Source organism: Eucyclogobius newberryi, unplaced genomic scaffold (genome assembly GCF_026437365.1).
Source record: "Eucyclogobius newberryi isolate DKJ021-1_F unplaced genomic scaffold, fEucNew1.0.hap1 SCAF_91, whole genome shotgun sequence".
In the NCBI taxonomy this organism is placed as follows: Eukaryota; Metazoa; Chordata; class Actinopteri; order Gobiiformes; family Gobiidae; genus Eucyclogobius; species Eucyclogobius newberryi.
Genome location: NW_027316534.1, coordinates 23,547 through 51,443, shown reverse-complemented (window position 1 = coordinate 51,443; position 27,897 = coordinate 23,547). Strand labels below are relative to the sequence as shown.

The following is a 27,897-nucleotide window of genomic DNA, read 5'->3' as shown; positions in this document are numbered from 1 at the left end:
AGAATGTGAACGCTCTTGAAGAAACACAAGAATGTGAACGCTCCTGAAGAAACACGAGAATGTGAACGCTCCTGAAGAAAAACAAGAATGTGAACGCTCCTGAAGAAAACACGAGAATGTGAACGCTCCTGAAGAAACACGAGAATGTGAACGCTTCTGAAGAAACAAGAGAATGTGAACGCTTCTGAAGAAACATGAGAATGTGAATGCTCCAGAAGAAAACAAGAATGTGAACGCTGCTGAAGAAACACAAGAATGTGAACGCTCCTGAAGAAAAACAAGAATGTGAACGCTCCTGAAGAAAAACAAGAATGTGAACGCTCCTGAAGAAACACAAGAATGTGAACGCTCCTGAAGAAACACAAGAATGTGAATGCTCCTGAAGTAACACGAGAATGTGAACGGCCCTTAAGAAACACAAGAATGTGAACGCTCCTGAAGAAATACGAGAATGTGAACGCTCCTGAAGAAAATACGAGAATGTGAACGCTCCTGAAGAAAATACGAGAATGTGAACGCTCCTGAAGAAACAAGAAAGTGAACGCTCCTGAAGAAAAACGAGAATGTGAACGCTTCTGAAGAAACACGAGAATGTGAACGCTCCTGAAGAAAAACAAGAATGTGAACGCTCCTGAAGAAAACACGAGAATGTGAACGCTCCTCAAGAAACAAGAGAATGTGAACGCTCCTGAAGAAACTCGAGAATGTGAACGCTCCTGAAGAAACACAAGAATGTGAATGTTCCTGAAGAAAGACAAGAATGTGAACGCTCCTGAAGAAACATGAGAATGTGAATACTCCTCAAGAAACAAGAGAATGTGAACGCTCCTGAGGAAACACAAGAATGTGAACGCTCCTGAAGAAAAACAAGAATGTGATCGCTCCTGAAGAAACACAAGAATGTGAACGCTCCTGAAGAAACACGAGAATGTGAACGCTCCTGAAGAAACACAAGAATGTGAACGCTCCTGAAGAAACACAAGAATGTGAACGCTCCTGAAGAAACACAAGAATGTGAATGTTCCTGAAGAAAGACAAGAATGTGAACGCTCCTGAAGAAACATGAGAATGTGAACGCTCCTGAAGAAACACAAGAATGTGAACGCTCATGAAGAAACAAGAGAATGTGAACGCTCCTGAAGAAAGACGAAAATGTGAACGCTCCTGAAGACAACACGAGAATGTGAACGCTCCTGAAAAAACACGAGAATGTGAACGCTCCTGAAGAAACACGAGAATGTGAACGCTCCTGAAAAAACACGAGAATGTGAACGCTCCTGAAGAAACACGAGAATGTGAACGCTCCTGAAGAAACACTAGAATGTGAACGCTCCTGAAGAAAAACAAGAATGTGAATGCTCCTTAAGAAACATGAGAATGTGAACGCTCCTGAAGAAACAAGAGAATGTGAATGCTCCTGAAGAAAAATGAGAATGTGAACGCACCTGAAGAAAATACGAGAATGTGAACGCCCCTGAAGAAACATGAGAATGTGAACGCTCTTGAAGAAATACAAGAATGTGAATGCTCCTGAAGAAACATGAGAATGTGAACGCTCCTGAAGAAATACGAGAATGTGAACGCTCCTGAAGAAATACGAGAATGTGAACGCTCCTGAAGAAATACGAGAATGTGAACGCTCCTGAAGAAATACGAGAATGTGAACGCTCCTGAAAAAATACGAGAATGTGGACGCTCCTGAAGAAACATGAGAATGTGAACGCTCCTGAAGAAACATGAGAATGTGAACGCTCCTGAAGAAACGAGAATGTGAACGCTCCTGAAGAAACACGAGAATGTGAACGCTCCTGAAGAAACATGAGAATGTGAACGCTCCTGAAGAAAAACAAGAATGTGAACTTTCCAGAAGAAACACAAGAATGTGAACGCTCCTGAACAAACATGAGAATGTGAACGCTCCTAAAGACAACAAGAGAATGTGAACGCTCCTGAAGAATCAGGAGAATGTGAACGCCCCTGAAGAAACACAAGAATGTGAACGCTCCTGAAGAAAAACAAGAATGTGAACGCTCCTGAAGAAACAAAAGAATGTGAACGCTCCTGAAGAAACACAAGAATGTGAACTTTCCAGAAGAAACACAAGAATGTGAACGCTCCTGAAGAAAATACGAGAATGTGAATGCTCCAGAAGAAAACAAGAATGTGAACGCTGCTGAAGAAACACAAGAATGTGAACGCTCCTGAAGAAAAACAAGAATGTGAACGCTCCTGAAGAAAAACAAGAATGTGAACGCTCCTGAAGTAACACGAGAATGTGAACGGCCCTTAAGAAACACAAGAATGTGAACGCTCCTGAAGAAATACGAGAATGTGAACGCTCCTGAAGAAAATACGAGAAAATGAACGCTCCTGAAGAAACAAGAATGTGAACGCTCCTGAAGAAAAACAAGAATGTGAACGCTTCTGAAGAAACACGAGAATGTGAACGCTCCTGAAGAAAAACAAGAATGTGAACGCTCCTGAAGAAAACACGAGAATGTGAACGCTCCTCAAGAAACAAGAGAATGTGAACGCTCCTGAAGAAACTCGAGAATGTGAACGCTCATGAAGAAACATGAGAATGTGAACGCTCCTGAAGAAAGACGAAAATGTGAACGCTCCTGAAGAAACACGAGAATGTGAACGCTCCTGACAAAACACGAGAATGTGAACGCTCCTGAAGAAACACGAGAATGTGAACGCTCCTGAAGAAACACAAGAATGTGAACGCTCCTGACAAAACACGAGAATGTGAACGCTCCTGAAGAAACACGAGAATGTGAACGCTCCTGAAGAAACACAAGAATGTGAACGCTCCTGAAGAAACACTAGAATGTGAACGCTCCTGAAGAAAAACAAGAATGTGAATGCTCCTTAAGAAACATGAGAATGTGAACGCTCCTGAAGAAAGAGAATGTGAATGCTCCTGAAGAAAAATGAGAATGTGAACGCACCTGAAGAAAATACGAGAATGTGAACGCCCCTGAAGAAACATGAGAATGTGAACGCTCTTGAAGAAATACAAGAATGTGAACGCCCCTGAAGAAACACAAGAATGTGAACGCTCCTGAAGAAAAACAAGAATGTGAACGCTCCTGAAGAAACACGAGAATGTGAACGCTCCTGAAGAAACACAAGAATGTGAACGCTCCTGAAGAAACATGAGAATGTGAACGCTCCTGAAGAAACACAAGAATGTGAACGCTCATGAAGAAACATGAGAATGTGAACGCTCCTGAAGAAAGACGAAAATGTGAAAGCTCCTGAAGACAACACGAGAATGTGAACGCTCCTGAAAAAACACGAGAATGTGAACGCTCCTGAAGAAAACACGAGAATGTGAACGCTCCTGAAGAAACACAAGAATGTGAACGCTCCTGAAGAAACACTAGAATGTGAACGCTCCTGAAGAAAAACAAGAATGTGAATGCTCCTTAAGAAACATGAGAATGTGAACGCTCCTGAAGAAACAAGAGAATGTGAATGCTCCTGAAGAAAAATGAGAATGTGAACGCACCTGAAGAAAATACGAGAATGTGAACGCCCCTGAAGAAACATGAGAATGTGAACGCTCTTGAAGAAATACAAGAATGTGAACGCCCCTGAAGAAACACAAGAATGTGAACGCTCCTGAAGAAAAACAAGAATGTGAACGCCCCTGAAGAAAAACAAGAATGTGAACGTTCCTCAAGAAAACACGAGAATGTGAACGCTCCTGAAGAAATATGAAAACGTGAATGCTCCTGAAGAAACATGAGAATGTGAACGCTCCGGAAGAAAGAGAATGTGAACGCTCCTGAAGAAAGACGAGAATGTGAACGCTCCTGAAGAAATACGAGAATGTGAACGCTCCTGAAGAAACATGAGAATGTGAACGCTCCTGAAGAAACGAGAATGTGAACGCTCCTGAAGAAACACGAGAATGTGAACGCTCCTGAAGAAACATGAGAATGTGAACGCTCCTGAAGAAAAACAAGAATGTGAACTTTCCAGAAGAAACACAAGAATGTGAACGCTCCTGAAGAAACATGAGAATGTGAACGCTCCTAAAGACAACAAGAGAATGTGAACGCTCCTGAAGACAACAAGAGAATGTGAATGCTCCTGAAGACAACACAAGAGTGTGAACGCTCCTGAAGAATCACGAGAATGTGAACTTTCCAGAAGAAACACAAGAATGTGAACGCTCCTGAAGAAACACAAGAATGTGAACTTTCCAGAAGAAACACAAGAATGTGAACGCTCCTGAAGAAACATGAGAATGTGAACGCTCCGGAAGAAACAAGAGAATGTGAACGCTCCTGAAGAAAGACGAGAATGTGAACGCTCCTGAAGACAACACGAGAATGTGAACGCTCCTGAAGAAACATGAGAATGTGAACGCTCCTGAAGACAACACGAGAATGTGAACGCTCCTGAAGAAACACAAGAATGTGAACGCTCCTGAAGAAACACGAGAATGTGAACTCTCCTGAAGAATCACGAGAATGTGAACGCTCCTGAAGAAAAACAAGAATGTGAACGCTCCTGAAGAAACAAAAGAATGTGAACGCTCCTGAAGAAACACAAGATCGTGAACGTTCCTCAAGAAAACACGAGAATGTGAACGCTCCTGAAGAAAGACGAGAATGTGAACGCTCCTGAAGAAATACGAGAATGTGAACGCTCCTGAAGACATCACGAGAATGTGAACGCTCCTGATGAAAAACAAGAATGTGAACGCTCCTGAAGAAACACAAGAATGTGAACGCTCCTGAAGAAATATGAGAACGTGAATGCTCCTGAAGAAACACGAGAATGTGAACGCTCCTGAAGAAACATGAGAATGTGAACGCTCCTGAAGAAACAAGAGAATGTGAACGTTCCTCAAGAAAACACGAGAATGTGAACGCTCCTGAAGAAACACGAGAATGTGAACGCTCCTGAAGAAACACAAGAATGTGAACGCTCCTGAAGAAACATGAGAATGTGAACGCTCCTGAAGAAACACGAGAATGTGAACGCTCCTGAAGAAACACAAGAATGTGAACGCTCCTGAAGAAACACAAGAATGTGAACGCTCCTGAAGAAACATGAGAATGTGAACGCTCCTGAAGAAACACAAGAATGTGAACGCTCCTGAAGAAACAAGAGAATGTGAACGCTCCTGAAGAAACATGAGAATGTGAACGCTCATGAAGAAACATGAGAATGTGAACGCTCCTGAAGAAACACAAGAATGTGAACGCTCCTGAAGAAAGACAAGAATGTGAACGCTCCTGAAGAAACATGAGAATGTGAATGCTCCTCAAGAAACAAGAGAATGTGAACGCTCCTGAAGAAAGTCGAGAATGTGAATGCTCCTGAAGAAACATGAGAATGTGAACGCTCCTGAAGAAACACGAGAATGTGAACGCTCCTGAAGAAACACGAGAATGTGAACGCTCCTGAGGAAACACAAGAATGTGAACGCTCCTGGAGAAACACAAGAATGTGAACGTTCCTCAAGAAAACACGAGAATGTGAACCCCCCTGAAGAAACACAAGAATGTGAACGCTCCTGAAGAAAAACAAGAATGTGAACGCTCCTGAAGAAACACAAGAATGTGAACGCTCCTGAAGAAACACGAGAATGTGAACGCTCCTGAAGAAAACACAAGAATGTGAACTCTCCTGAAGAATCACGAGAATGTGAACGCTCCTGAAGAAAAACAAGAATGTGAACGCTCCTGAAGAAAACAAGAATGTGAACGCTCCTGAAGAAAAACAAGAATGTGAACGCCCCTGAAGAAACACGAGAATGTGAACGCTCCTGAAGAAAACACGAGAATGTGAACGCTCCTGAAGAAAACACGAGAATGTGAACGCTCCTGAAGAAAACAAGAATGTGAACGCTCCTGAAGAAACACAAGAATGTGAACGCTCCTGAAGAAACACAAGAATGTGAACGCCCCTGAAGAAACACGAGAATGTGAACGCTCCTGAAGAAACATGAGAATGTGAACGCTCCGGAAGAAACAAGAGAATGTGAACGCTCCTGAAGAAAGACGAGAATGTGAACGCTCCTGAAGAAAGACGAGAATGTGAACACTCCTGAAGAAATACGAGAATGTGAACGCTCCTGAAGAAAACATGAGAATGTGAACGCTCCTGAAAAAAATACGAGAATGTGAACGCTCCTGAAGAAACACAAGAATGTTAACGCTCCTGAAGAAACACGAGAATGTGAACGCTCCTGAAGAAACACCAGAATGTGAACGCCCCTGAAGAAAACATGAGAATGTGAACGCTCCTGAAGAAAACACGAGAATGTGAACGCTCCTGAAGACATCACGACAATGTGAACGCTCCTGAAGACAACACGAGAATGTGAACGCTCCTGATGAAAAACAAGAATGTGAACGCTCCTGAAGACAACACGAGAATGTGAACGCTCCTGATGAAAAACAAGAATGTGAACGCTCCTGAAGAAACACAAGAATGTGAACGCTCCTGAAGAAATATGAGAACGTGAATGCTCCTGAAGAAACATGAGAATGTGAACGCTCCTGAAGAAACACAAGAATGTGAACGCTCCTGAAGAAAACATGAGAATGTGAACGCTCCTGAAGAAAAACAAGAATGTGAACGCTTCTGAAGAAACACGAGAATGTTAACGCTCCTGAAGAAAAACAAGAATGAGAACGCTCCTGAAGAAAATACGAGAATGTGAACGCTCCTGAAGAAACACAACAATGTGAACGCTCCTGAAGAAAATACGAGAATGTGAACGCTCCTGAAGAAACACAAGAATGTGAATGCTCCTGAAGACAACACGAGAATGTGAACGCTCCTGAAGAAACATGAGAATGTGAACGCTCCTGAAGACAACACGAGAATGTGAACGCTCCTGAAGAAACATGAGAATGTGAACGCTCCTGAAGAAAACACAAGAATGTGAACTCTCCTGAAGAATCACGAGAATGTGAACGCTCCTGAAGAAAAACAAGAATGTGAACGCTCCTGAAGAAAACAAGAATGTGAACGCTCCTGAAGAAAAACAAGAATGTGAACACTCCTGAAGAAAACACGAGAATGTGAACACTCCTGAAGAAAACACGAGAATGTGAACGCTCCTGAAGAAACACAAGAATGTGAACGCTCCTGAAGAAAACATGAGAATGTGAACGCTCCTAAAGAAAACATGAGAATGTGAACGCCCCTGAAGAAACACGAGAATGTGAACGCTCCTGAAGAAAAACAAGAATGTGAACGCTCCTGAAGAAACAAAAGAATGTGAACGCTCCTGAAGAAACACAAGATCGTGAACGTTCCTCAAGAAAAAACGAGAATGTGAACGCTCCTGAAGAAACATGAGAATGTGAACGCTCCGGAAGAAACAAGAGAATGTGAACGCTCCTGAAGAAAGACGAGAATGTGAACGCTCCTGAAGAAAGACGAGAATGTGAACACTCCTGAAGAAATACGAGAATGTGAACGCTCCTGAAGAAAACATGAGAATGTGAACGCCCCAAAAAAAAATACGAGAATGTGAACGCTCCTGAAGAAACACAAGAATGTTAACGCTCCTGAAGAAACACGAGAATGTGAACGCTCCTGAAGAAACACCAGAATGTGAACGCCCCTGAAGAAATACAAGAATGTGAACGCTCCTGAAGAAAACACGAGAATGTGAACGCTCCTGAAGACATCACGACAATGTGAACGCTCCTGAAGACAACACGAGAATGTGAACGCTCCTGATGAAAAACAAGAATGTGAACGCTCCTGAAGACAACACGAGAATGTGAACGCTCCTGATGAAAAACAAGAATGTGAACGCTTCTGAAGAAATATGAGAACGTGAATGCTCCTGAAGAAATATGAGAACGTGAATGCTCCTGAAGAAACATGAGAATGTGAACGCTCCTGAAGAAACACAAGAATGTGAACGCTCCTGAAGAAAACATGAGAATGTGAACGCTCCTGAAGAAACACAAGAATGTGAATGCTCCTGAAGAAACAAGAGAATGTGAACGCTCCTGAAGACAACACGAGAATGTGAACGCTCCTGAAGAAACATGAGAATGTGAACGCTCCTGAAGACAACACGAGAATGTGAACGCTCCTGAAGAAACACGAGAATGTGAACGCTCCTGAAGAAAACACAAGAAAGTGAACTCTCCTGAAGAATCACGAGAATGTGAACGCTCCTGAAGAAAAACAAGAATGTGAACGCTCCTGAAGAAACAAAAGAATGTGAACGCTCCTGAAGAAACACAAGATCGTGAACGTTCCTCAAGAAAACACGAGAATGTGAACGCTCCTGAAGAAATATGAAAACGTGAATGCTCCTGAAGAAACATGAGAATGTGAACGCTCCGGAAGAAACAAGAGAATGTGAACGCTCCTGAAGAAACACAAGAATGTGAACGCTCCTGAAGACAACACGAGAATGTGAACGCTCCTGAAGAAAGACGAGAATGTGAACGCTCCTGAAGAAAGACGAGAATGTGAACGCTCCTGAAGAAATACGAGAATGTGAACGCTCCTGAAGAAACACAAGAATGTGAACGCTCCTGAAGAAACACAAGAATGTGAACGCTCCTGAAGAAAGACAAAAATGTGAACGCTCCTGAAGACAACACGAGAATGTGAACGCTGCTGAAAAAACACGAGAATGTGAACGCTCCTGAAGAAACGAGAATGTGAACGCTCCTGAAAAAACACGAGAATGTGAACGCTCCTGAAGAAACACGAGAATGTGAACGCTCCTGAAGAAACACTAGAATGTGAACGCTCCTGAAGACAACACGAGAATGTGAACGCTCCTGAACAAAGACGAGAATGTGAACGCTCCTGAAGAAATACGAGAATGTGAACGCTCCTGAAGACATCACGAGAATGTGAACGCTCCTGAAGACAACACTAGAATGTGAACGCTCCTGATGAAAAACAAGAATGTGAACGCTCCTGAAGAAACACAAGAATGTGAACGCTCCTGAAGAAACATGAGAATGTGAACGCTCCTGAAGAAAGACAAGAATGTGAACGCTCCTGAAGAAACACAAGAATGTGAACGCTCCTGAAGAAAAACAAGAATGTGAACGCTCCTGAAGAAACACAAGAATGTGAACGCTCCTGAAGAAAACACAAGAATGTGAACGCTCCTGAAGAAAACACAAGAATGTGAACGCTCCTGAAGAAAACACAAGAATGTGAACGCTCCTGAAGAAAACACGAGAATGTGAACGCTCCTGAAGAAACACGAGAATGTGAACGCTCCTGAAAAAACACGAGAATGTGAACGCTCCTGAAGAAACACAAGAATGTGAACGCTCCTGAAGAAACACGAGAATGTGAACGCTCCTGAAGAAACACAAGAATGTGAACGCTCCTGAAAAAACACAAGAATGTGAACGCTCCTGAAGAAACACAAGAATGTGAACGCTCCTGAAGAAACATGAGAATGTGAACGCTCTTGAAGAAATACAAGAATGTGAACGCCCCTGAAGAAACACAAGAATGTGAACGCTCCTGAAGCAAAACAAGAATGTGAACGCTCTTGAAGAAAACAAGAATGTGAACGCTCCTGAAGAAACACAAGAATGTGAACGCTCCTGAAGAAAACATGAGAATGTGAACGCTCCTGAAGAAACACGAGAATGTGAACGCTCCTGAAGAAAATGAGAATGTGAACGCTCCTGAAGATACACAAGAATGTGAACGCTCCTGAAGACAACACAAGAATGTGAACGCTCCTGAAGAAACATGAGAATGTGAACGCTCCAAAGAAACACGAGAATGTGAACGCTCCTGAAGAAAGCAAGAATGTGAACGCTCCTGAAGACAACACAAGAATGTGAACGCTCCAAAGAAACACGAGAATGTGAACGCTCCAGAAGAAACACAAGAATGTGAACGCTCCTGAAGAAACATGAGAATGTGAACGCTCCTGAAGAAAAACAAGAGAATGTGAACGCTCCTGAAGAAACACGAGAATGTGAACGCTCCAGAAGAAACACAAGAATGTGAACGCTCCTGAAGAAACATGAGAATGTGAACGCTCCTGAAAAAAATACGAGAATGTGAACGCTCCTGAAGAAACACAAGAATGTTAACGCTCCTGAAGAAACATGAGAATGTGAACGCTCCTGAAGAAACACAAGAATGTGAACGCTCCTGAAGAAATATAAGAATGTGAACGCTCCTGAAGAAAAACAAGAATGTGAACGCTTCTGAAGAAACAAGAGAATGTTAACGCTCCTGAAGAAAAACAAGAATGTGAACGCTCCTGAAGAAAACACGAGAATGTGAACGCTCCTGAAGAAACACAAGAATGTGAACGCTCCTGAAGAAAATACGAGAATGTGAACGCTCCTGAAGAAACACAAGAATGTGAATGCTCCTGAAGAAAACACGAGAATGAGAACGGCCCTGAAGAAAATACGAGAATGTGAATGCTCCTGAAGAAACATGAGAATGTGAACGCTCCTGAAGAAACAAGAAAATGTGAACGCTCCTGAAGAAACATGAGAATGTGAACGCTCCTGAAGACAACACGAGAATGTGAACGCTCCTGAATAAACACGAGAATGTGAACGCTCCTGAAGAAAAACAAGAATGTGAACGCTCCTGAAGAAACACAAGAATGTGAACGCTCCTGAAGAAACACAAGAATGTGAACGCTCCTGAAGAAAACACGAGAATGTGAACGCTCCTGAAAAAACACGAGAATGTGAACGCTCCTGAAGAAAACACAAGAATGTGAACGCTCCTGAAGAAAACACGAGAATGTGAACGCTCCTGAAAAAACACGAGAATGTGAACGCTCCTGAAGAAAACACAAGAATGTGAACGCTCCTGAAGAAACACGAAAATGTGAACGCTCCTGAAGACAACACGAGAATGTGAACGCTGCTGAAAAAACACGAGAATGTGAACGCTCCTGAAGAAACGAGAATGTGAACGCTCCTGAAAAAATACGAGAATGTGAACGCTCCTGAAGAAACACTAGAATGTGAACGCTCCTGAAGACAACACGAGAATGTGAACGCTCCTGAACAAAGACGAGAATGTGAACGCTCCTGAAGAAATACGAGAATGTGAACGCTCCTGAAGACATCACGAGAATGTGAACGCTCCTGAAGACAACACTAGAATGTGAACGCTCCTGATGAAAAACAAGAATGTGAACGCTCCTGAAGAAACACAAGAATGTGAACGCTCCTGAAGAAATATGAGAACGTGAATGCTCCTGAAGAAACATGAGAATGTGAACGCTCCTGAAGAAAGACAAGAATGTGAACGCTCCTGAAGAAACATGAGAATGTGAACGCTCCTGAAGAAACAAGAGAATGTGAACGCTCCTGAAGAAACTCAAGAATGTGAACGCTCCTGAAGAAAACACAAGAATGTGAACCCCCCTGAAGAAACACAAGAATGTGAACGCTCCTGAAGAAAAACAAGAATGTGAACGCTCCTGAAGAAACACAAGAATGTGAACGCTCCTGAAGAAAACACAAGAATGTGAACGCTCCTGAAGAAACACAAGAATGTGAACGCTCCTGAAAAAACACAAGAATGTGAACGCTCCTGAAGAAAACACAAGAATGTGAACGCTCCTGAAGAAAACACGAGAATGTGAACGCTCCTGAAGAAACACGAGAATGTGAACGCTCCTGAAAAAACACGAGAATGTGAACGCTCCTGAAGAAACACAAGAATGTGAACGCTCCTGAAGAAACACGAGAATGTGAACGCTCCTGAAGAAACACAAGAATGTGAACGCTCCTGAAAAAACACAAGAATGTGAACGCTCCTGAAGAAACACAAGAATGTGAACGCTCCTGAAGAAACATGAGAATGTGAACGCTCTTGAAGAAATACAAGAATGTGAACGCCCCTGAAGAAACACAAGAATGTGAACGCTCCTGAAGCAAAACAAGAATGTGAACGCTCTTGAAGAAAACAAGAATGTGAACGCTCCTGAAGAAACACAAGAATGTGAACGCTCCTGAAGAAAACATGAGAATGTGAACGCTCCTGAAGAAACATGAGAATGTGAACGCTCCTGAAGAAAATGAGAATGTGAACGCTCCTGAAGATACACAAGAATGTGAACGCTCCTGAAGACAACACAAGAATGTGAACGCTCCTGAAGACACACGAGAATGTGAACGCTCCAAAGAAACACTAGAATGTGAACGCTCCTGAAGACAACACAAGAATGTGAACGCTCCTGAAGAAAACATGAGAATGTGAACGCTCCTGAAGAATCACGAGAATGTGAACGCTCCTGAAGAAACCCAAGAATGTGAACGCTCCTGAAGAAACACGAGAATGTGAACGCTCCAGAAGAAACACAAGAATGTGAACGCTCCTGAAGAAACATGAGAATGTGAACGCTCCTGAAGAAAAACAAGAGAATGTGAACGCTCCTGAAGAAACACGAGAATGTGAACGCTCCAGAAGAAACACAAGAATGTGAACGCTCCTGAAGAAACATGAGAATGTGAACGCTCCTGAAGAAAAACAAGAGAATGTGAACGCTCCTGAAGAAACCCAAGAATGTGAACGCTCCTGAAGAAACAAGAATGTGAACGCTCCTGAAGACAACATGAGAATGTGAACGCTCCTGAAGAAAACATGAGAATGTGAACGCTCCCGAAGAAACACGAGAATGTGAACGCTCCTGAAGAAATATGAGAACGTGAATGCTCCTGAAGAAACACGAGAATGTGAACGCTCCTGAAGAAACATGAGAATGTGAACGCTCCTGAAGAAACAAGAGAATGTGAACGCTCCTGAAGAAACACAAGAATGTGAACGTTCCTCAAGAAAACACGAGAATGTGAACGCTCCTGAAGAAACACAAGAATGTGAACGCTCCTGAAGAAACACAAGAATGTGAACGCTCCTGAAGAAATATGAGAATGTGAATGCTCCTGAAGAAACATGAGAATGTGAACGCTCCTGAAGAAACACAAGAATGTGAACGCTCCTGAAGAAACAAGAGAATGTGAACGCTCCTGAAGAAAACACGAGAATGTGAACGCTCCTGAAAAAACACGAGAATGTGAACGCTCCTGAAGAAAACACAAGAATGTGAACGCTCCTGAAGAAACACGAGAATGTGAACGCTCCTGAAGAAACACTAGAATGTGAACGCTCCTGAAGAAACACAAGAATGTGAACGCTCCTGAAGAAAACATGAGAATGTGAACGCTCCTGAAGACATCACGAGAATGTGAACGCTCCTGAAGAAACACAAGAATGTGAACGCTCCTGAAGAAAACATGAGAATGTGAACGCTCCTGAAGAAAACATGAGAATGTGAACGCTCCTGAAGACATCACTAGAATGTGAACGCTCCTGATGAAAAACAAGAATGTGAACGCTCCTGAAGAAACACAAGAATGTGAACGCTCCTGAAGAAATATGAGAACGTGAATGCTCCTGAAGAAACATGAGAATGTGAACGCTCCTGAAGAAAGACAAGAATGTGAACGCTCCTGAAGAAACATGAGAATGTGAACGCTCCTGAAGAAACAAGAGAATGTGAACGCTCCTGAAGAAACTCAAGAATGTGAACGCTCCTGAAGAAAACACAAGAATGTGAACCCCCCTGAAGAAACACAAGAATGTGAACGCTCCTGAAGAAAAACAAGAATGTGAACGCTCCTGAAGAAACACAAGAATGTGAACGCTCCTGAAGAAAACACAAGAATGTGAACGCTCCTGAAGAAACAAAAGAATGTGAACGCTCCTGAAGAAAACACAAGAATGTGAACGCTCCTGAAGAAAACACAAGAATGTGAACGCTCCTGAAGAAAACACGAGAATGTGAACGCTCCTGAAGAAACACGAGAATGTGAACGCTCCTGAAAAAACACGAGAATGTGAACGCTCCTGAAGAAACACAAGAATGTGAACGCTCCTGAAGAAACACGAGAATGTGAACGCTCCTGAAGAAACACAAGAATGTGAACGCTCCTGAAGAAACATGAGAATGTGAACGCTCTTGAAGAAATACAAGAATGTGAACGCCCCTGAAGAAACACAAGAATGTGAACGCTCCTGAAGCAAAACAAGAATGTGAACGCTCTTGAAGAAAACAAGAATGTGAACGCTCCTGAAGAAACACAAGAATGTGAACGCTCCTGAAGAAAACATGAGAATGTGAACGCTCCTGAAGAAACACGAGAATGTGAACGCTCCTGAAGAAAATGAGAATGTGAACGCTCCTGAAGATACACAAGAATGTGAACGCTCCTGAAGACAACACAAGAATGTGAACTCTCCTGAAGAGACACGAGAATGTGAACGCTCCTGAAGAAACATGAGAATGTGAACGCTCCAAAGAAACACGAGAATGTGAACGCTCCTGAAGAAATGCAAGAATGTGAACGCTCCTGAAGACAACACAAGAATGTGAACGCTCCTGAAGAAAACATGAGAATGTGAACGCTCCTGAAGAATCACGAGAATGTGAACGCTCCTGAAGAAACCCAAGAATGTGAACGCTCCTGAAGAAACACGAGAATGTGAACGCTCCAGAAGAAACACAAGAATGTGAACGCTCCTGAAGAAACATGAGAATGTGAACGCTCCTGAAGAAAAACAAGAGAATGTGAACGCTCCTGAAGAAACACGAGAATGTGAACGCTCCTGAAGAAAAACAAGAGAATGTGAACGCTCCAGAAGAAACACAAGAATGTGAACGCTCCTGAAGAAACATGAGAATGTGAACGCTCCTGAAGAAAAACAAGAGAATGTGAACGCTCCAGAAGAAACACAAGAATGTGAACGCTCCTGAAGAAACATGAGAATGTGAACGCTCCTGAAAAAAATACGAGAATGTGAACGCTCCTGAAGAAACACAAGAATGTTAACGCTCCTGAAGAAACATGAGAATGTGAACGCTCCTGAAGAAACACAAGAATGTGAACGCTCCTGAAGAAATATAAGAATGTGAACGCTCCTGAAGAAAAACAAGAATGTGAACGCTTCTGAAGAAACACGAGAATGTTAACGCTCCTGAAGAAAAACAAGAATGTGAACGCTCCTGAAGAAAACACGAGAATGTGAACGCTCCTGAAGAAATATGAGAACGTGAATGCTCCTGAAGAAACATGAGAATGTGAACGCTCCTGAAGAAAACACGAGAATGTGAACGCTCCTGAAGAAACACAAGAATGTGAACGCTCCTGAAGAAAATACGAGAATGTGAACGCTCCTGAAGAAAACACAAGAATGTGAACGCTCCTGAAGAAAACACAAGAATGTGAACGCTCCTGAAGAAAACACGAGAATGTGAACGCTCCTGAAGAAACACGAGAATGTGAACGCTCCTGAAAAAACACGAGAATGTGAACGCTCCTGAAGAAACACAAGAATGTGAACGCTCCTGAAGAAACACGAGAATGTGAACGCTCCTGAAGAAACACAAGAATGTGAACGCTCCTGAAAAAACACAAGAATGTGAACGCTCCTGAAGAAACACAAGAATGTGAACGCTCCTGAAGAAACATGAGAATGTGAACGCTCTTGAAGAAATACAAGAATGTGAACGCCCCTGAAGAAACACAAGAATGTGAACGCTCCTGAAGCAAAACAAGAATGTGAACGCTCTTGAAGAAAACAAGAATGTGAACGCTCCTGAAGAAACACAAGAATGTGAACGCTCCTGAAGAAAACATGAGAATGTGAACGCTCCTGAAGAAACACGAGAATGTGAACGCTCCTGAAGAAAATGAGAATGTGAACGCTCCTAAAGATACACAAGAATGTGAACGCTCCTGAAGACAACACAAGAATGTGAACGCTCCTGAAGACACACGAGAATGTGAACGCTCCTGAAGAAACATGAGAATGTGAACGCTCCAAAGAAACACGAGAATGTGAACGCTCCTGAAGAAATGCAAGAATGTGAACGCTCCTGAAGACAACACAAGAATGTGAACGCTCCTGAAGAAAACATGAGAATGTGAACGCTCCTGAAGAATCACGAGAATGTGAACGCTCCTGAAGAAAAACAAGAGAATGTGAACGCTCCTGAAGAAACACGAGAATGTGAACGCTCCAGAAGAAACACAAGAATGTGAACGCTCCTGAAGAAACATGAGAATGTGAACGCTCCTGAAAAAAATACGAGAATGTGAACGCTCCTGAAGAAACACAAGAATGTTAACGCTCCTGAAGAAACATGAGAATGTGAACGCTCCTGAAGAAACACAAGAATGTGAACGCTCCTGAAGAAATATAAGAATGTGAACGCTCCTGAAGAAAAACAAGAATGTGAACGCTTCTGAAGAAACACGAGAATGTTAACGCTCCTGAAGAAAAACAAGAATGTGAACGCTCCTGAAGAAAACACGAGAATGTGAACGCTCCTGAAGAAACACAAGAATGTGAACGCTCCTGAAGAAAATACGAGAATGTGAACGCTCCTGAAGAAACACAAGAATGTGAATGCTCCTGAAGAAAACACGAGAATGAGAACGGCCCTGAAGAAAATACGAGAATGTGAATGCTCCTGAAGAAACATGAGAATGTGAACGCTCCTGAAGAAACATGAGAATGTGAACGCTCCTGAAGAAACAAGAAAATGTGAACGCTCCTGAAGACAACACGAGAATGTGAACGCTCCTGAAGAAACATGAGAATGTGAACGCTCCTGAAGACAACACGAGAATGTGAACGCTCCTGAAGAAACACGAGAATGTGAACGCTCCTGAAGAAAAACAAGAATGTGAACGCTCCTGAAGAAACACAAGAATGTGAACGCTCCTGAAGAAACACAAGAATGTGAACGCTCCTGAAGAAAACACGAGAATGTGAACGCTCCTGAAAAAACACGAGAATGTGAACGCTCCTGAAGAAAACACAAGAATGTGAACGCTCCTGAAGAAAACACGAGAATGTGAACGCTCCTGAAAAAACACGAGAATGTGAACGCTCCTGAAGAAAACACAAGAATGTGAACGCTCCTGAAGAAACACGAAAATGTGAACGCTCCTGAAGACAACACGAGAATGTGAACGCTGCTGAAAAAACACGAGAATGTGAACGCTCCTGAAGAAACGAGAATGTGAACGCTCCTGAAGAAACACAAGAATGTGAACGCTCCTGAAGAAACAAGAGAATGTGAACGCTCCTGAAGAAAACACGAGAATGTGAACGCTCCTGAAAAAACACGAGAATGTGAACGCTCCTGAAGAAAACACAAGAATGTGAAAGCTCATGAAGAAACATGAGAATGTGAACGCTCCTGAAGAAAGACAAAAATGTGAACGCTCCTGAAGACAACACGAGAATGTGAACGCTGCTGAAAAAACACGAGAATGTGAACGCTCCTGAAGAAACGAGAATGTGAACGCTCCTGAAAAAACACGAGAATGTGAACGCTCCTGAAGAAACACGAGAATGTGAACGCTCCTGAAGAAACACTAGAATGTGAACGCTCCTGAAGAAACACAAGAATGTGAACGCTCCTGAAGAAAACATGAGAATGTGAACGCTCCTGAAGACATCACGAGAATGTGAACGCTCCTGAAGACAACACTAGAATGTGAACGCTCCTGATGAAAAACAAGAATGTGAACGCTCCTGAAGAAACACAAGAATGTGAACGCTCCTGAAGAAATATGAGAACGTGAATGCTCCTGAAGAAACATGAGAATGTGAACGCTCCTGAAGAAAGACAAGAATGTGAACGCTCCTGAAGAAACATGAGAATGTGAACGCTCCTGAAGAAACAAGAGAATGTGAACGCTCCTGAAGAAACTCAAGAATGTGAACGCTCCTGAAGAAAACACAAGAATGTGAACCCCCCTGAAGAAACACAAGAATGTGAACGCTCCTGAAGAAAAACAAGAATGTGAACGCTCCTGAAGAAACACAAGAATGTGAACGCTCCTGAAGAAAACACAAGAATGTGAACGCTCCTGAAGAAACACAAGAATGTGAACGCTCCTGAAGAAAACACAAGAATGTGAACGCTCCTGAAGAAAACACAAGAATGTGAACGCTCCTGAAGAAAACACGAGAATGTGAACGCTCCTGAAGAAACACGAGAATGTGAACGCTCCTGAAAAAACACGAGAATGTGAACGCTCCTGAAGAAACACAAGAATGTGAACGCTCCTGAAGAAACACGGGAATGTGAACGCTCCTGAAGAAACACAAGAATGTGAACGCTCCTGAAAAAACACAAGAATGTGAACGCTCCTGAAGAAACACAAGAATGTGAACGCTCCTGAAGAAACATGAGAATGTGAACGCTCTTGAAGAAATACAAGAATGTGAACGCCCCTGAAGAAACACAAGAATGTGAACGCTCCTGAAGCAAAACAAGAATGTGAACGCTCTTGAAGAAAACAAGAATGTGAACGCTCCTGAAGAAAACATGAGAATGTGAACGCTCCTGAAGAAACATGAGAATGTGAACGCTCCTGAAGAAAATGAGAATGTGAACGCTCCTGAAGATACACAAGAATGTGAACGCTCCTGAAGACAACACAAGAATGTGAACGCTCCTGAAGACACACGAGAATGTGAACGCTCCTGAAGAAACATGAGAATGTGAACGCTCCAAAGAAACACGAGAATGTGAACGCTCCTGAAGAAATGCAAGAATGTGAACGCTCCTGAAGACAACACAAGAATGTGAACGCTCCTGAAGAAAACATGAGAATGTGAACGCTCCTGAAGAATCACGAGAATGTGAACGCTCCTGAAGAAACCCAAGAATGTGAACGCTCCTGAAGAAACACGAGAATGTGAACGCTCCAGAAGAAACACAAGAATGTGAACGCTCCTGAAGAAACATGAGAATGTGAACGCTCCTGAAGAAAAACAAGAGAATGTGAACGCTCCTGAAGAAACACGAGAATGTGAACGCTCCAGAAGAAACACAAGAATGTGAACGCTTCTGAAGAAAAACATGAGAATGTGAACGCTCCTGAAGAAACACGAGAATGTGAACGCTCCTGAAGAAACAAGAATGTGAACGCTCCTGAAGACAACATGAGAATGTGAACGCTCCTGAAGAAAACATGAGAATGTGAACGCTCCCGAAGAAACACGAGAATGTGAACGCTCCAGAAGAAACACAAGAATGTGAACGCTCCTGAAGAAACATGAGAATGTGAACGCTCCTGAAGAAAAACAAGAGAATGTGAACGCTCCTGAAGAAACATGAGAATGTGAACGCTTAATAACAGCAGATACTCAGATCCGACCTCTGCTGTTTAGGCCTTATACTTCTGTCCTCACAATAATAAAAGGTAAATATAGCCGCAAGCGGCAATGATCGGCCCTCGCCAAGCCGCCGCCACGCCGCAATAGGAGGGGGCGTGGCTAACGCGCCCCAATTGTCCTTTTATTACGCCTACTGCTGAATCTGTGACGCTGTCACATCTTCTCCCCTTTGTTTTACATCAAAAAGCAATTTTATTTAGAATTCTTGGCAAAATGTGCGGCTTTGCTGCACAGACACCGTGACTCTTTGAATAAAAATGTGAATAACTTTTACCCCTGAAGATGAGTCTCACCACATTTCAGGTTCATATGTCTAACGCCCTGAGGGGGAGGAGTTTGTGAAAGTCTAAAGTGTAAACATGTTCTGGCGATTTCCCCATTGGAATAATATGGGAGGTTTTGGTCATCGCTACGGCAACGCCATAACAACTATGACATGAGTCATTGACTTTTTTGATGGGGCCAAAATTGAGTTGTGTGTCAAATTTCATATAATTTCGCAAAACTAAACATTTAACCTCCATATAAAATCTGTAGGGGGCGCTGTGGCGCCAAATTAATTTATTTCACCTCAAGTAGGTTTAGGGCAAAGAGTTTAACAACTGATTCTAATTTGACGCAATTCGGACTTTATCTGCGCAAACGGCAGAAATGTTACATTTGAGAGATTTCTGAAATTCTAGCTACAGTTTGTGGCTTCACCGCTCAGAGACCGTGACAGGGTCAATGTCATTTCATAACTTTTGATGTCCCACTCCTCAGTAGCATTTTCACACAGTTTCAGCTTTTTAGAGCCAACGCCCTGGGAGGAGTTCGTAAAAGTACGACGTTTGGAAAAACTCCCGGGTCATGCTTAGCCATTTTTGAAGCAATATGGCCGACATTTGGTTGGGTGGACGGCGTTGCCGTGATAATATTTTTTACTTCTCTTGTCACCATCTACCTCTGCGCCAAATTTCATGATTCTACGATCAGATCATTTTTGGGTCATTTCCCATCTCTCAATGCATTTTTGGTACATTTGGGGGCGCTGACGCGCCAATTTTTTTTATTTTAGAAAAGGGAAATAGCCAGAATGTAGAGAGGCACGATTTTTAGAGGTGTGCAAATTTTTGTGACTTTTCGTCAATTTTCACTGGGTGAAAAATAGAGAAGAAAAAAGAAGAATATTCCGATGCGAAAACAATGTTTCCCATTTTTCAAATATCATAAACTATACATTTTGGGAAAGCGCTCGCGCTTTCCTACCTCATGGTGTGGGTCCCTGGTCACTGACGGGTACTTTCGTTAATTTTGAGTGGGCTCCGCCCACTTTGTGTTTTTGGCCCTCTAAACAGTAATAATGTTCAATTTTTGCATTACATGCTTATATGCACGGAACATGCAAGAGATGGGGAACGTATTCGTGAGCTACTTAGCGCAAATGAGTGCTTTATATGGGGATGACGACCGCGAAATGTAAAGTGCTCGTTTAGTGCGCACTTTTGCACGGGCTTCGCCCGTTTACAAAGGTAATGTTCCATTTTCCTACTACTAATTAGTATGCACGGGGCGTGCGTGAGTGAAGGAGTGCGTTAGTGAGTGTTTGGAAGTGGGCGAGCGCGGCCTTACGAGGTTAATAGGCCTCTCGCCAGCTTGTGGCGCTCGGGCCCAATAATAAATATATAATAATAAATACTAAAAATGAGTTTATACTGACCTGTGGCGTCCGGCGCCTCCAGCAGCAGCGTCACTAAACAGAACAGGTTCACGTTGGCGTTGTAAACCGTGAACTCAACAAACACGGCCCGTGTGAGCGAGTCCAGCCAGCGCAGAGAGTACAAGTGCTGCAGAGTACTGCAAATATACAGAGTACAAGTGCTGCAGAGTACTGCAAATACACAGAGTACAAGTGCTGCAGAGTACTGCAAATACACAGAGTACAAGTACTGCAGAGTACTGCAAATACACAGAGTACAAGTGCTGCAGAGTACTGCAAATATACAGAGTACAAGTGCTGCAGAGTACTGCAAATATACAGAGTACAAGTGCTGCAGAGTACTGCAAATATACAGAGTACAAGTGCTGCAGAGTACTGCAAATATACAGAGTACAAGTGCTGCAGAGTACTGCAAATATATTCTAAACCAGTCTAAACTAGTCTAAAGCAGTCTTACCTGGCGGCGTTCTGCAGGTTTGGTCCAAGCTCTGTAACAAACCCTCCTCCTTTGTACAAGACACTTCGGCCCCAGAACGGCGCGGCCCTCAGCTGCTCCTGGCTCTGGTACGTCCAGGGGCCAGTGCTGTTCCCACAGGGGGCGCTCTCGTCACTGGTGCAGTTGCTCGGCGCGGCCCATCGTGGGCTGTAGGAGCCAGTGTCCTCCCAGTCCCAGGAGTACGTGGGGTTACAGTCTCCGTGGAAGTGCAGAGCTTCGGGGGCCCGACACGAGGGGCCCTGTACACGGAGCTGACGGAGCCGAGCCGAACCAACCAGGAACGAGTTTCCGTCCGTGATGAAACCTGAGACAGAGTGTTTCATTTCCCCGTCAGTCACTTTTGTCCCACTTTGAACCTGGCTCAGACCATGACTCACTCTGAGGCACATGACACACGTTTGAACAGCACCAATATAAGAAGGAAAAGTTACACACTGTGTTTTAAACTCCTGCAGCGAGCATCTGAGGATGTAGTCCAAAAACAAAAGGATTCATTATTATTATTATGACTCATGTTTCAAAAAGGCAGCGTCTCAAACCACTTTAGACAAACTCCTCATTAAATCCAGATTATCTCACGAGATCATTTATCCACAGTTTAGCTCTTTAAATCCACTGAACGTTCAGGCGAGTCTCTGAGGGCCAATTAAATCCTGAGGACCCGAGCTTCAGCAGGAACAAGCACAAAATACACAAAATACACAAAATACACAAAATACACAGGTGGAGGAGGAACGGGGAAACACAACGTGAGACTTTCAGGCTCCGAATCATCTCTCGCTTCTTTAAAACGTGTGATTCTTCTTCTTTAATCAGTGCAACACAAACGACACAAAGATGTTTTAATCCAATGTCGTGTTTTTACACTTCTGCACTTCAAAGACAAAGTATTCTAAGTATTCAAATCGTTACTAATACGTGTTAATACAGATGATCAGTGTCCTGTAAGTAAATACATGTCCAAAGTATTCTGGGGTAATGCAGTATTCGGGAGTGACGCAGTGTTCTAGAGTAACGCAGGGTTCAGGAGTAACGCAGTGTTCTGGAGTAACGCAGTGTTCTGGAGTAACACAGTATTCTGGAGTAACGCAGTATTCTGGAGTTACGCAGTATTCTGGAGTACCGCAGTATTCTGGAGTAACGCCGGATTCTGGAGTAACGCAGTATTCCGGAGTAACTCATTATTCTGGGGTAATGCAGTATTCTGGAGTAACGCAGTATTCTAGAGTAACGCAGGGTTCAGGAGTAACACAGTGTTCTGGAGTAACACAGTGTTCTGGAGTAACACAGTATTCTGGAGTAACGCAGGATTCTGGAGTAACGCAGTGTTCTGGAGTAACACAGTATTCTGGAGTTACGCAGTATTCTGGAGTAACGCAGTACTCTGGAGTAACGCAGTATTCTGGAGTGACGCAGTATTCTGGAGTTACGCAGGATTCTTGAGTTACGCAGGATTCTGGAGTAACGCAGGATTCTGGAGTAACGCAGTATTCTGGAGTTATGCAGTGTTCTAGAGTAACGCAGAGTTCTGGAGTAACGCAGTGTTCTGGAGTAACACAGGATTCTGGAGTTACGCGGTATTCTGGAGTAACACAGTATTCTGGAGTTACGCAGGATTCTGGAGTAACGCAGTATTCTGGAGTAACGCAGTATTCTGGAGTAACGCAGGATTCTGGAGTAACGCAGTATTCTGGAGTAACGCAGTATTCTGGAGTAACGCAGGATTCTGGAGTAACGCAGGATTCTGGAGTAACGCAGTATTCTGGAGTAACGCAGGATTCTGGAGTAACGCAGGATTCTGGAGTTACGCAGGATTCTGGAGTAATGCCGTATTCTGGAGTTACGCAATATTCTGGAGTTACGCAATATTCTGGAGTAACTCATTATTCTGGGGTAATGCCGTATTCTGGAGTTACGCAGGATTCTTGAGTTACGTAGGATTCTGGAGTAACGCAGTATTCTGGAGTTACGCAGTGTTCTAGAGTTACGTAGGGTTCTGGAGTAACGCAGGGTTCTGGAGTTACGTAGTATTCTGGAGTGACGCAGTATTCTGGAGTTACGCAGTATTATGGAGTAACGCCGTATTCTGGAGTTACGCAGTTTTCTGGAGTAACACAGGATTCTGGAGTAACGCAGGATTCTGGAGTAACGCAGTATTCTGGAGTAACGCAGGATTCTGGAGTTACGCAGGATTCTGGAGTAATGCAGTATTCTGGTGTTACGCAATATTCTGGAGTTACGCAATATTCTGGAGTAATGCAGTATTCTGGAGTTACGCAATATTCTGGAGTTAAGCAATATTCTGGAGTAACGCAGTATTCTGGAGTTACGCAGGATTCTGGAGTAATGCAGTATTCTGGAGTAACGCAGTATTCTGGAGTAACTCATTATTCTGGGGTAATGCCATATTCTGGAGTAACGCAGTATCCTGGAGTGACGCAGTATTCTGGAGTTACGCAGGATTCTTGAGTTACGCAGGATTCTGGAGTAACGCAGTATTCTGGAGTTACGCAGTGTTCTAGAGTTACGCAGGGTTCTGGAGTAACGCAGGGTTCTGGAGTTACGTAGTATTCTGGAGTGACGCGGTATTCTGGAGTTACGCAGTATTATGGAGTAACGCCGTATTCTGGAGTTACGCAGTGTTCTAGAGTTAAGCAGGGTTCTGGAGTAACGCAGGGTTCTGGAGTTACGCAATATTCTGGAGTAACGCTGTATTCTGGAGTTACGCAGGATTCTGGAGTAATGCAGTATTCTGGAGTTACGCAATATTCTGGAGTTACGCAATATTCTGGAGTAACGCAGTATTCTGGAGTAACTCATTATTCTGGGGTAATGCAGTATTCTGGAGTAACGCAGTATCCTGGAATGACGCAGTATTCTGGAGTTACGCAGGATTCTTGAGTTACGCAGGATTCTGGAGTAACGCAGTATGCTGGAGTTACGCAGTGTTCTAGAGTTACGCAGGGTTCTGGAGTAACGCAGGGTTCTGGAGTTACGTAGTGTTCTGGAGTGACGCAGTATTCTGGAGTTACGCAGTTTTCTGGAGTAACACAGTATTCTGGAGTTACGCAGTGTTCTAGAGTTACGCAGGGTTCTGGAGTAACGCAGGGTTCTGGAGTTACGGAGTATTCTGGAGTAACGCAGGATTCTGGAGTTACGCAGTATTATGGAGTAACGCCGTATTCTGGAGTTACGCAGTGTTCTAGAGTTAAGCAGGGTTCTGGAGTAACGCAGGGTTCTGGAGTTACGCAATATTCTGGAGTAACGCTGTATTCTGGAGTTACGCAGGATTCTGGAGTAATGCAGTATTCTGGAGTTACGCAATATTCTGGAGTAACGCAGTATTCTGGAGTAACTCATTATTCTGGGGTAATGCAGTATTCTGGAGTAACGCAGTATCCTGGAATGACGCAGTATTCTGGAGTTACGCAGGATTCTTGAGTTACGCAGGATTCTGGAATAACGCAGTATGCTGGAGTTACGCAGTGTTCTAGAGTTACGCAGGGTTCTGGAGTAACGCAGGGTTCTGGAGTTAAGTAATGTTCTGGAGTGACGCAGTATTCTGGAGTTACGCAGTTTTCTGGAGTAACACAGGATTCTGGAGTTACGCAGGATTCTGGAGCAACGCAGTATTCTGGAGTTACGCAGTGTTCTAGAGTTACGCAGGGTTCTGGAGTTACGGAGTATTCTGGAGTAACGGAGGATTCTGGAGTAACGCAGGATTCTGGAGTAACGCAGGATTCTGGAGTAACGCAGTATTCTGGAGTTACGCAGTATTCTGGAGTAACGCAGGATTCTGGGGTTACGCAGTATTCTGGAGTGATGCAGTATTCTGGAGTAACACAGTATTATGGAGTAACGCCGTATTCTGGAGTTACGCAGTTTTCTGGAGTAACACAGGATTCTGGAGTAACGCAGTATTCTAGATTTACGCCGTATTCTGGAGTAACGCAGTATTCTTGAGTTATGCCATATTCTGGAGTAACGCAGTGTTCTGGAGTAACGCAGTATTCTGGGGTAACACAGTATTCTGGAGAAACGCCGTTTTCTGGAGTAACACAGGATTCTGGAGTAACGCAGTATTCTGGAGTAACGCAGTATTCTAGATTTACGCCGTATTCTGGAGTAACGCAGTATTCTTGAGTTATGCCATATTCTGGAGTAACGCAGTGTTCTGGAGTAACGCAGTATTCTGGGGTAACACAGTATTCTGGAGAAACGCCGTTTTCTGGAGTAACACAGGATTCTGGAGTAACGCAGTATTCTGGAGTAACGCAGTATTCTAGAGTTACGCCGTATTCTTGAGTAACGCAGTATTCTGCAGTTACGCCGTGTTCTGGAGTAACGCAGAGTTCTGGAGTAACGCAGTATTCTGGAGTAACGCAGTGTTCTGGAGTAACAAAGTATTCTGGACTAACAAAGTGTTCTGGAGTAAAGCAGTATTCTGGAGTAACGCAGTATTCTGGAGTAACGCAGTATTCTGGAGTAACGCAGTATTCTGGAGTAACGCAGTATTCTGGACTAACAAAGTTTTCTGGAGTAACGCAGTATTCTGGACTAACGAAGTGTTCTGGAGTAACACAGTATTCTGGAGTAACACAGTATTCTGGAGTAACGCAGTATTCTGGACTAACAAAGTGTTCTGGAGTAACGCAGTATTCTGGACTAACAAAGTATTTTGAGTAACGCAGTATTCTGGACTAACAAAGTATTCTGGACTAACGAAGTGTTCTGGAGTAACGCAGCTCTTAATTTCTCAGGGAACATGCTTTTTAGTGTCTTCAATAAAAGTCAGTCTCCAGCGGACTGAGCGGTCAACTGGTTCCTGATCCAACACTAGCCCAGGAAGAGGCTGTGGTACCTGTGTAGGGTCCATACCTGGGTAGGGTCCATACCTGGGTAGGGTCCATACCTGGGTAGGGTCCATACCTGGGTAGGGTCCGTAGAGGCTGGGCAGCACGGTGCTCTGGGTCCAGAGGAAGACCTGCTCCAGGCTCAGACTCTGGTCTTCAGCAGGTCTGAAGGAGCCGAGGATGTGACGGTTCAAGTAAAAGGCGTTTGGATCTCGCTGACCGTAGGCCAAGAGCAGGAGCATCCACATAAAGCACACGTAGGCTGAAAACACACAGACACAGAGCGCCCCCTGGTGTCACGTACGATGAAACGCAGAACACATCAACACACAGACACAGAGCGCCCCCTGGTGTCACGTACCCAGGATTTCAGTGAGCAGAGCGTAGGCCTTCTGCTCCTTCTCTCGGTTCCTCTTCATCTTCTCGATGTCGCCAGCAGGAGGAGGTTTGTACAGACTCATGTTTGTCTCTCTGGCACCCGAATCTGGAAAACAGGTCAGAAGAACAGCCACAGCGGTCAGAACAACAGCCACAGCGGTCAGAACAACAGCCACAGCGGTCAGAACAACAGCCACAGCGGTCAGAAGAACAGCCACAGTGGTCAGAACAACACCCACAGCGGTCAGAAGAACAGCCACAGGGGTCAGAAGAACATCCACAGCGGTCAGAACAACAGCCACAGCGGTCAGAACAACAGCCACAGCGGTCAGAACAACAGCCACAGCGGTCAGAACAACAGCCACAGCGGTCAGAAGAACAGCCACAGTGGTCAGAACAACACCCACAGCGGTCAGAAGAACAGCCACAGCGGTCAGAAGAACACCCACAGCGGTCAGAACAACAGCCACAGCGGTCAGAAGAACAGCCACAGCGGTCAGAACAACAGCCACAGGGGTCAGAAGAACATCCACAGCGGTCAGAACAACAGCCACAGCGGTCAGAACAACAGCCACAGCGGTCAGAACAACAGCCACAGCGGTCAGAACAACAGCCACAGGGGTCAGAAGAACATCCACAGCGGTCAGAACAACACCCAGAGCAGTCAGAAGAACAGCCACAGCGGTCAGAACAACAGCCACAGCGGTCAGAACAACAGCCACAGCGGTCAGAAGAACAGCCACAGTGGTCAGAACAACACCCACAGCGGTCAGAAGAACAGCCACAGCGGTCAGAAGGTCAGAACAACAGCCACAGCGGTCAGAACAACACCCAGAGCAGTCAGAAGAACAGCCACAGCGGGCAGAAGAACACCTACAACGGTCAGATCAGCACCCACAGCGGTCAGAACAACACCCACAGTGGTCAGAACAACACCCACAGCGGTCAGAACAACACCCACAGCGGTCAGATCAACACCCACAGCGGTCAGAAGAACACCCACAGCGGTCAGAACAACAGCCACAGCGGTCAGAAGAACAGCCACAGCGGTCAGAACAACAGCCACAGCGGTCAGAAGAGCACCCACAGCGGTCAGAAGAACACCCACAGCGGTCAGAACAACACCCACAGCGGTCAGAAGAGCACCCACAGCGGTCAGAACAACACCCACAGCGGTCAGATCAACACCCACAGCGGTCAGAAGAACAGCCACAGCGGTCAGAACAACACCCACAGCGGTCAGAAGAGCA

General features: G+C 44.1%; 1 protein-coding gene across 1 annotated transcript in view; it reads right to left on the bottom strand.

The window, feature by feature from the left end:
- The window catches only part of LOC140354518 (polycystin-1-like protein 2), a 61,371-nt gene that overhangs the window by 13,995 nt on the left and 19,479 nt on the right, over window positions 1-27,897 (bottom strand). Inside the window, exons 5-8 of the mRNA XM_072439554.1 lie at window positions 26,631-26,753; window positions 26,346-26,531; window positions 21,378-21,720; window positions 20,921-21,057 (exon numbers count right to left, since the gene is read on the bottom strand). Coding sequence (XP_072295655.1) covers window positions 20,921-21,057; window positions 21,378-21,720; window positions 26,346-26,531; window positions 26,631-26,753 — 789 coding nt within the window. The remainder of the gene's footprint in view (window positions 1-20,920; window positions 21,058-21,377; window positions 21,721-26,345; window positions 26,532-26,630; window positions 26,754-27,897) is intronic.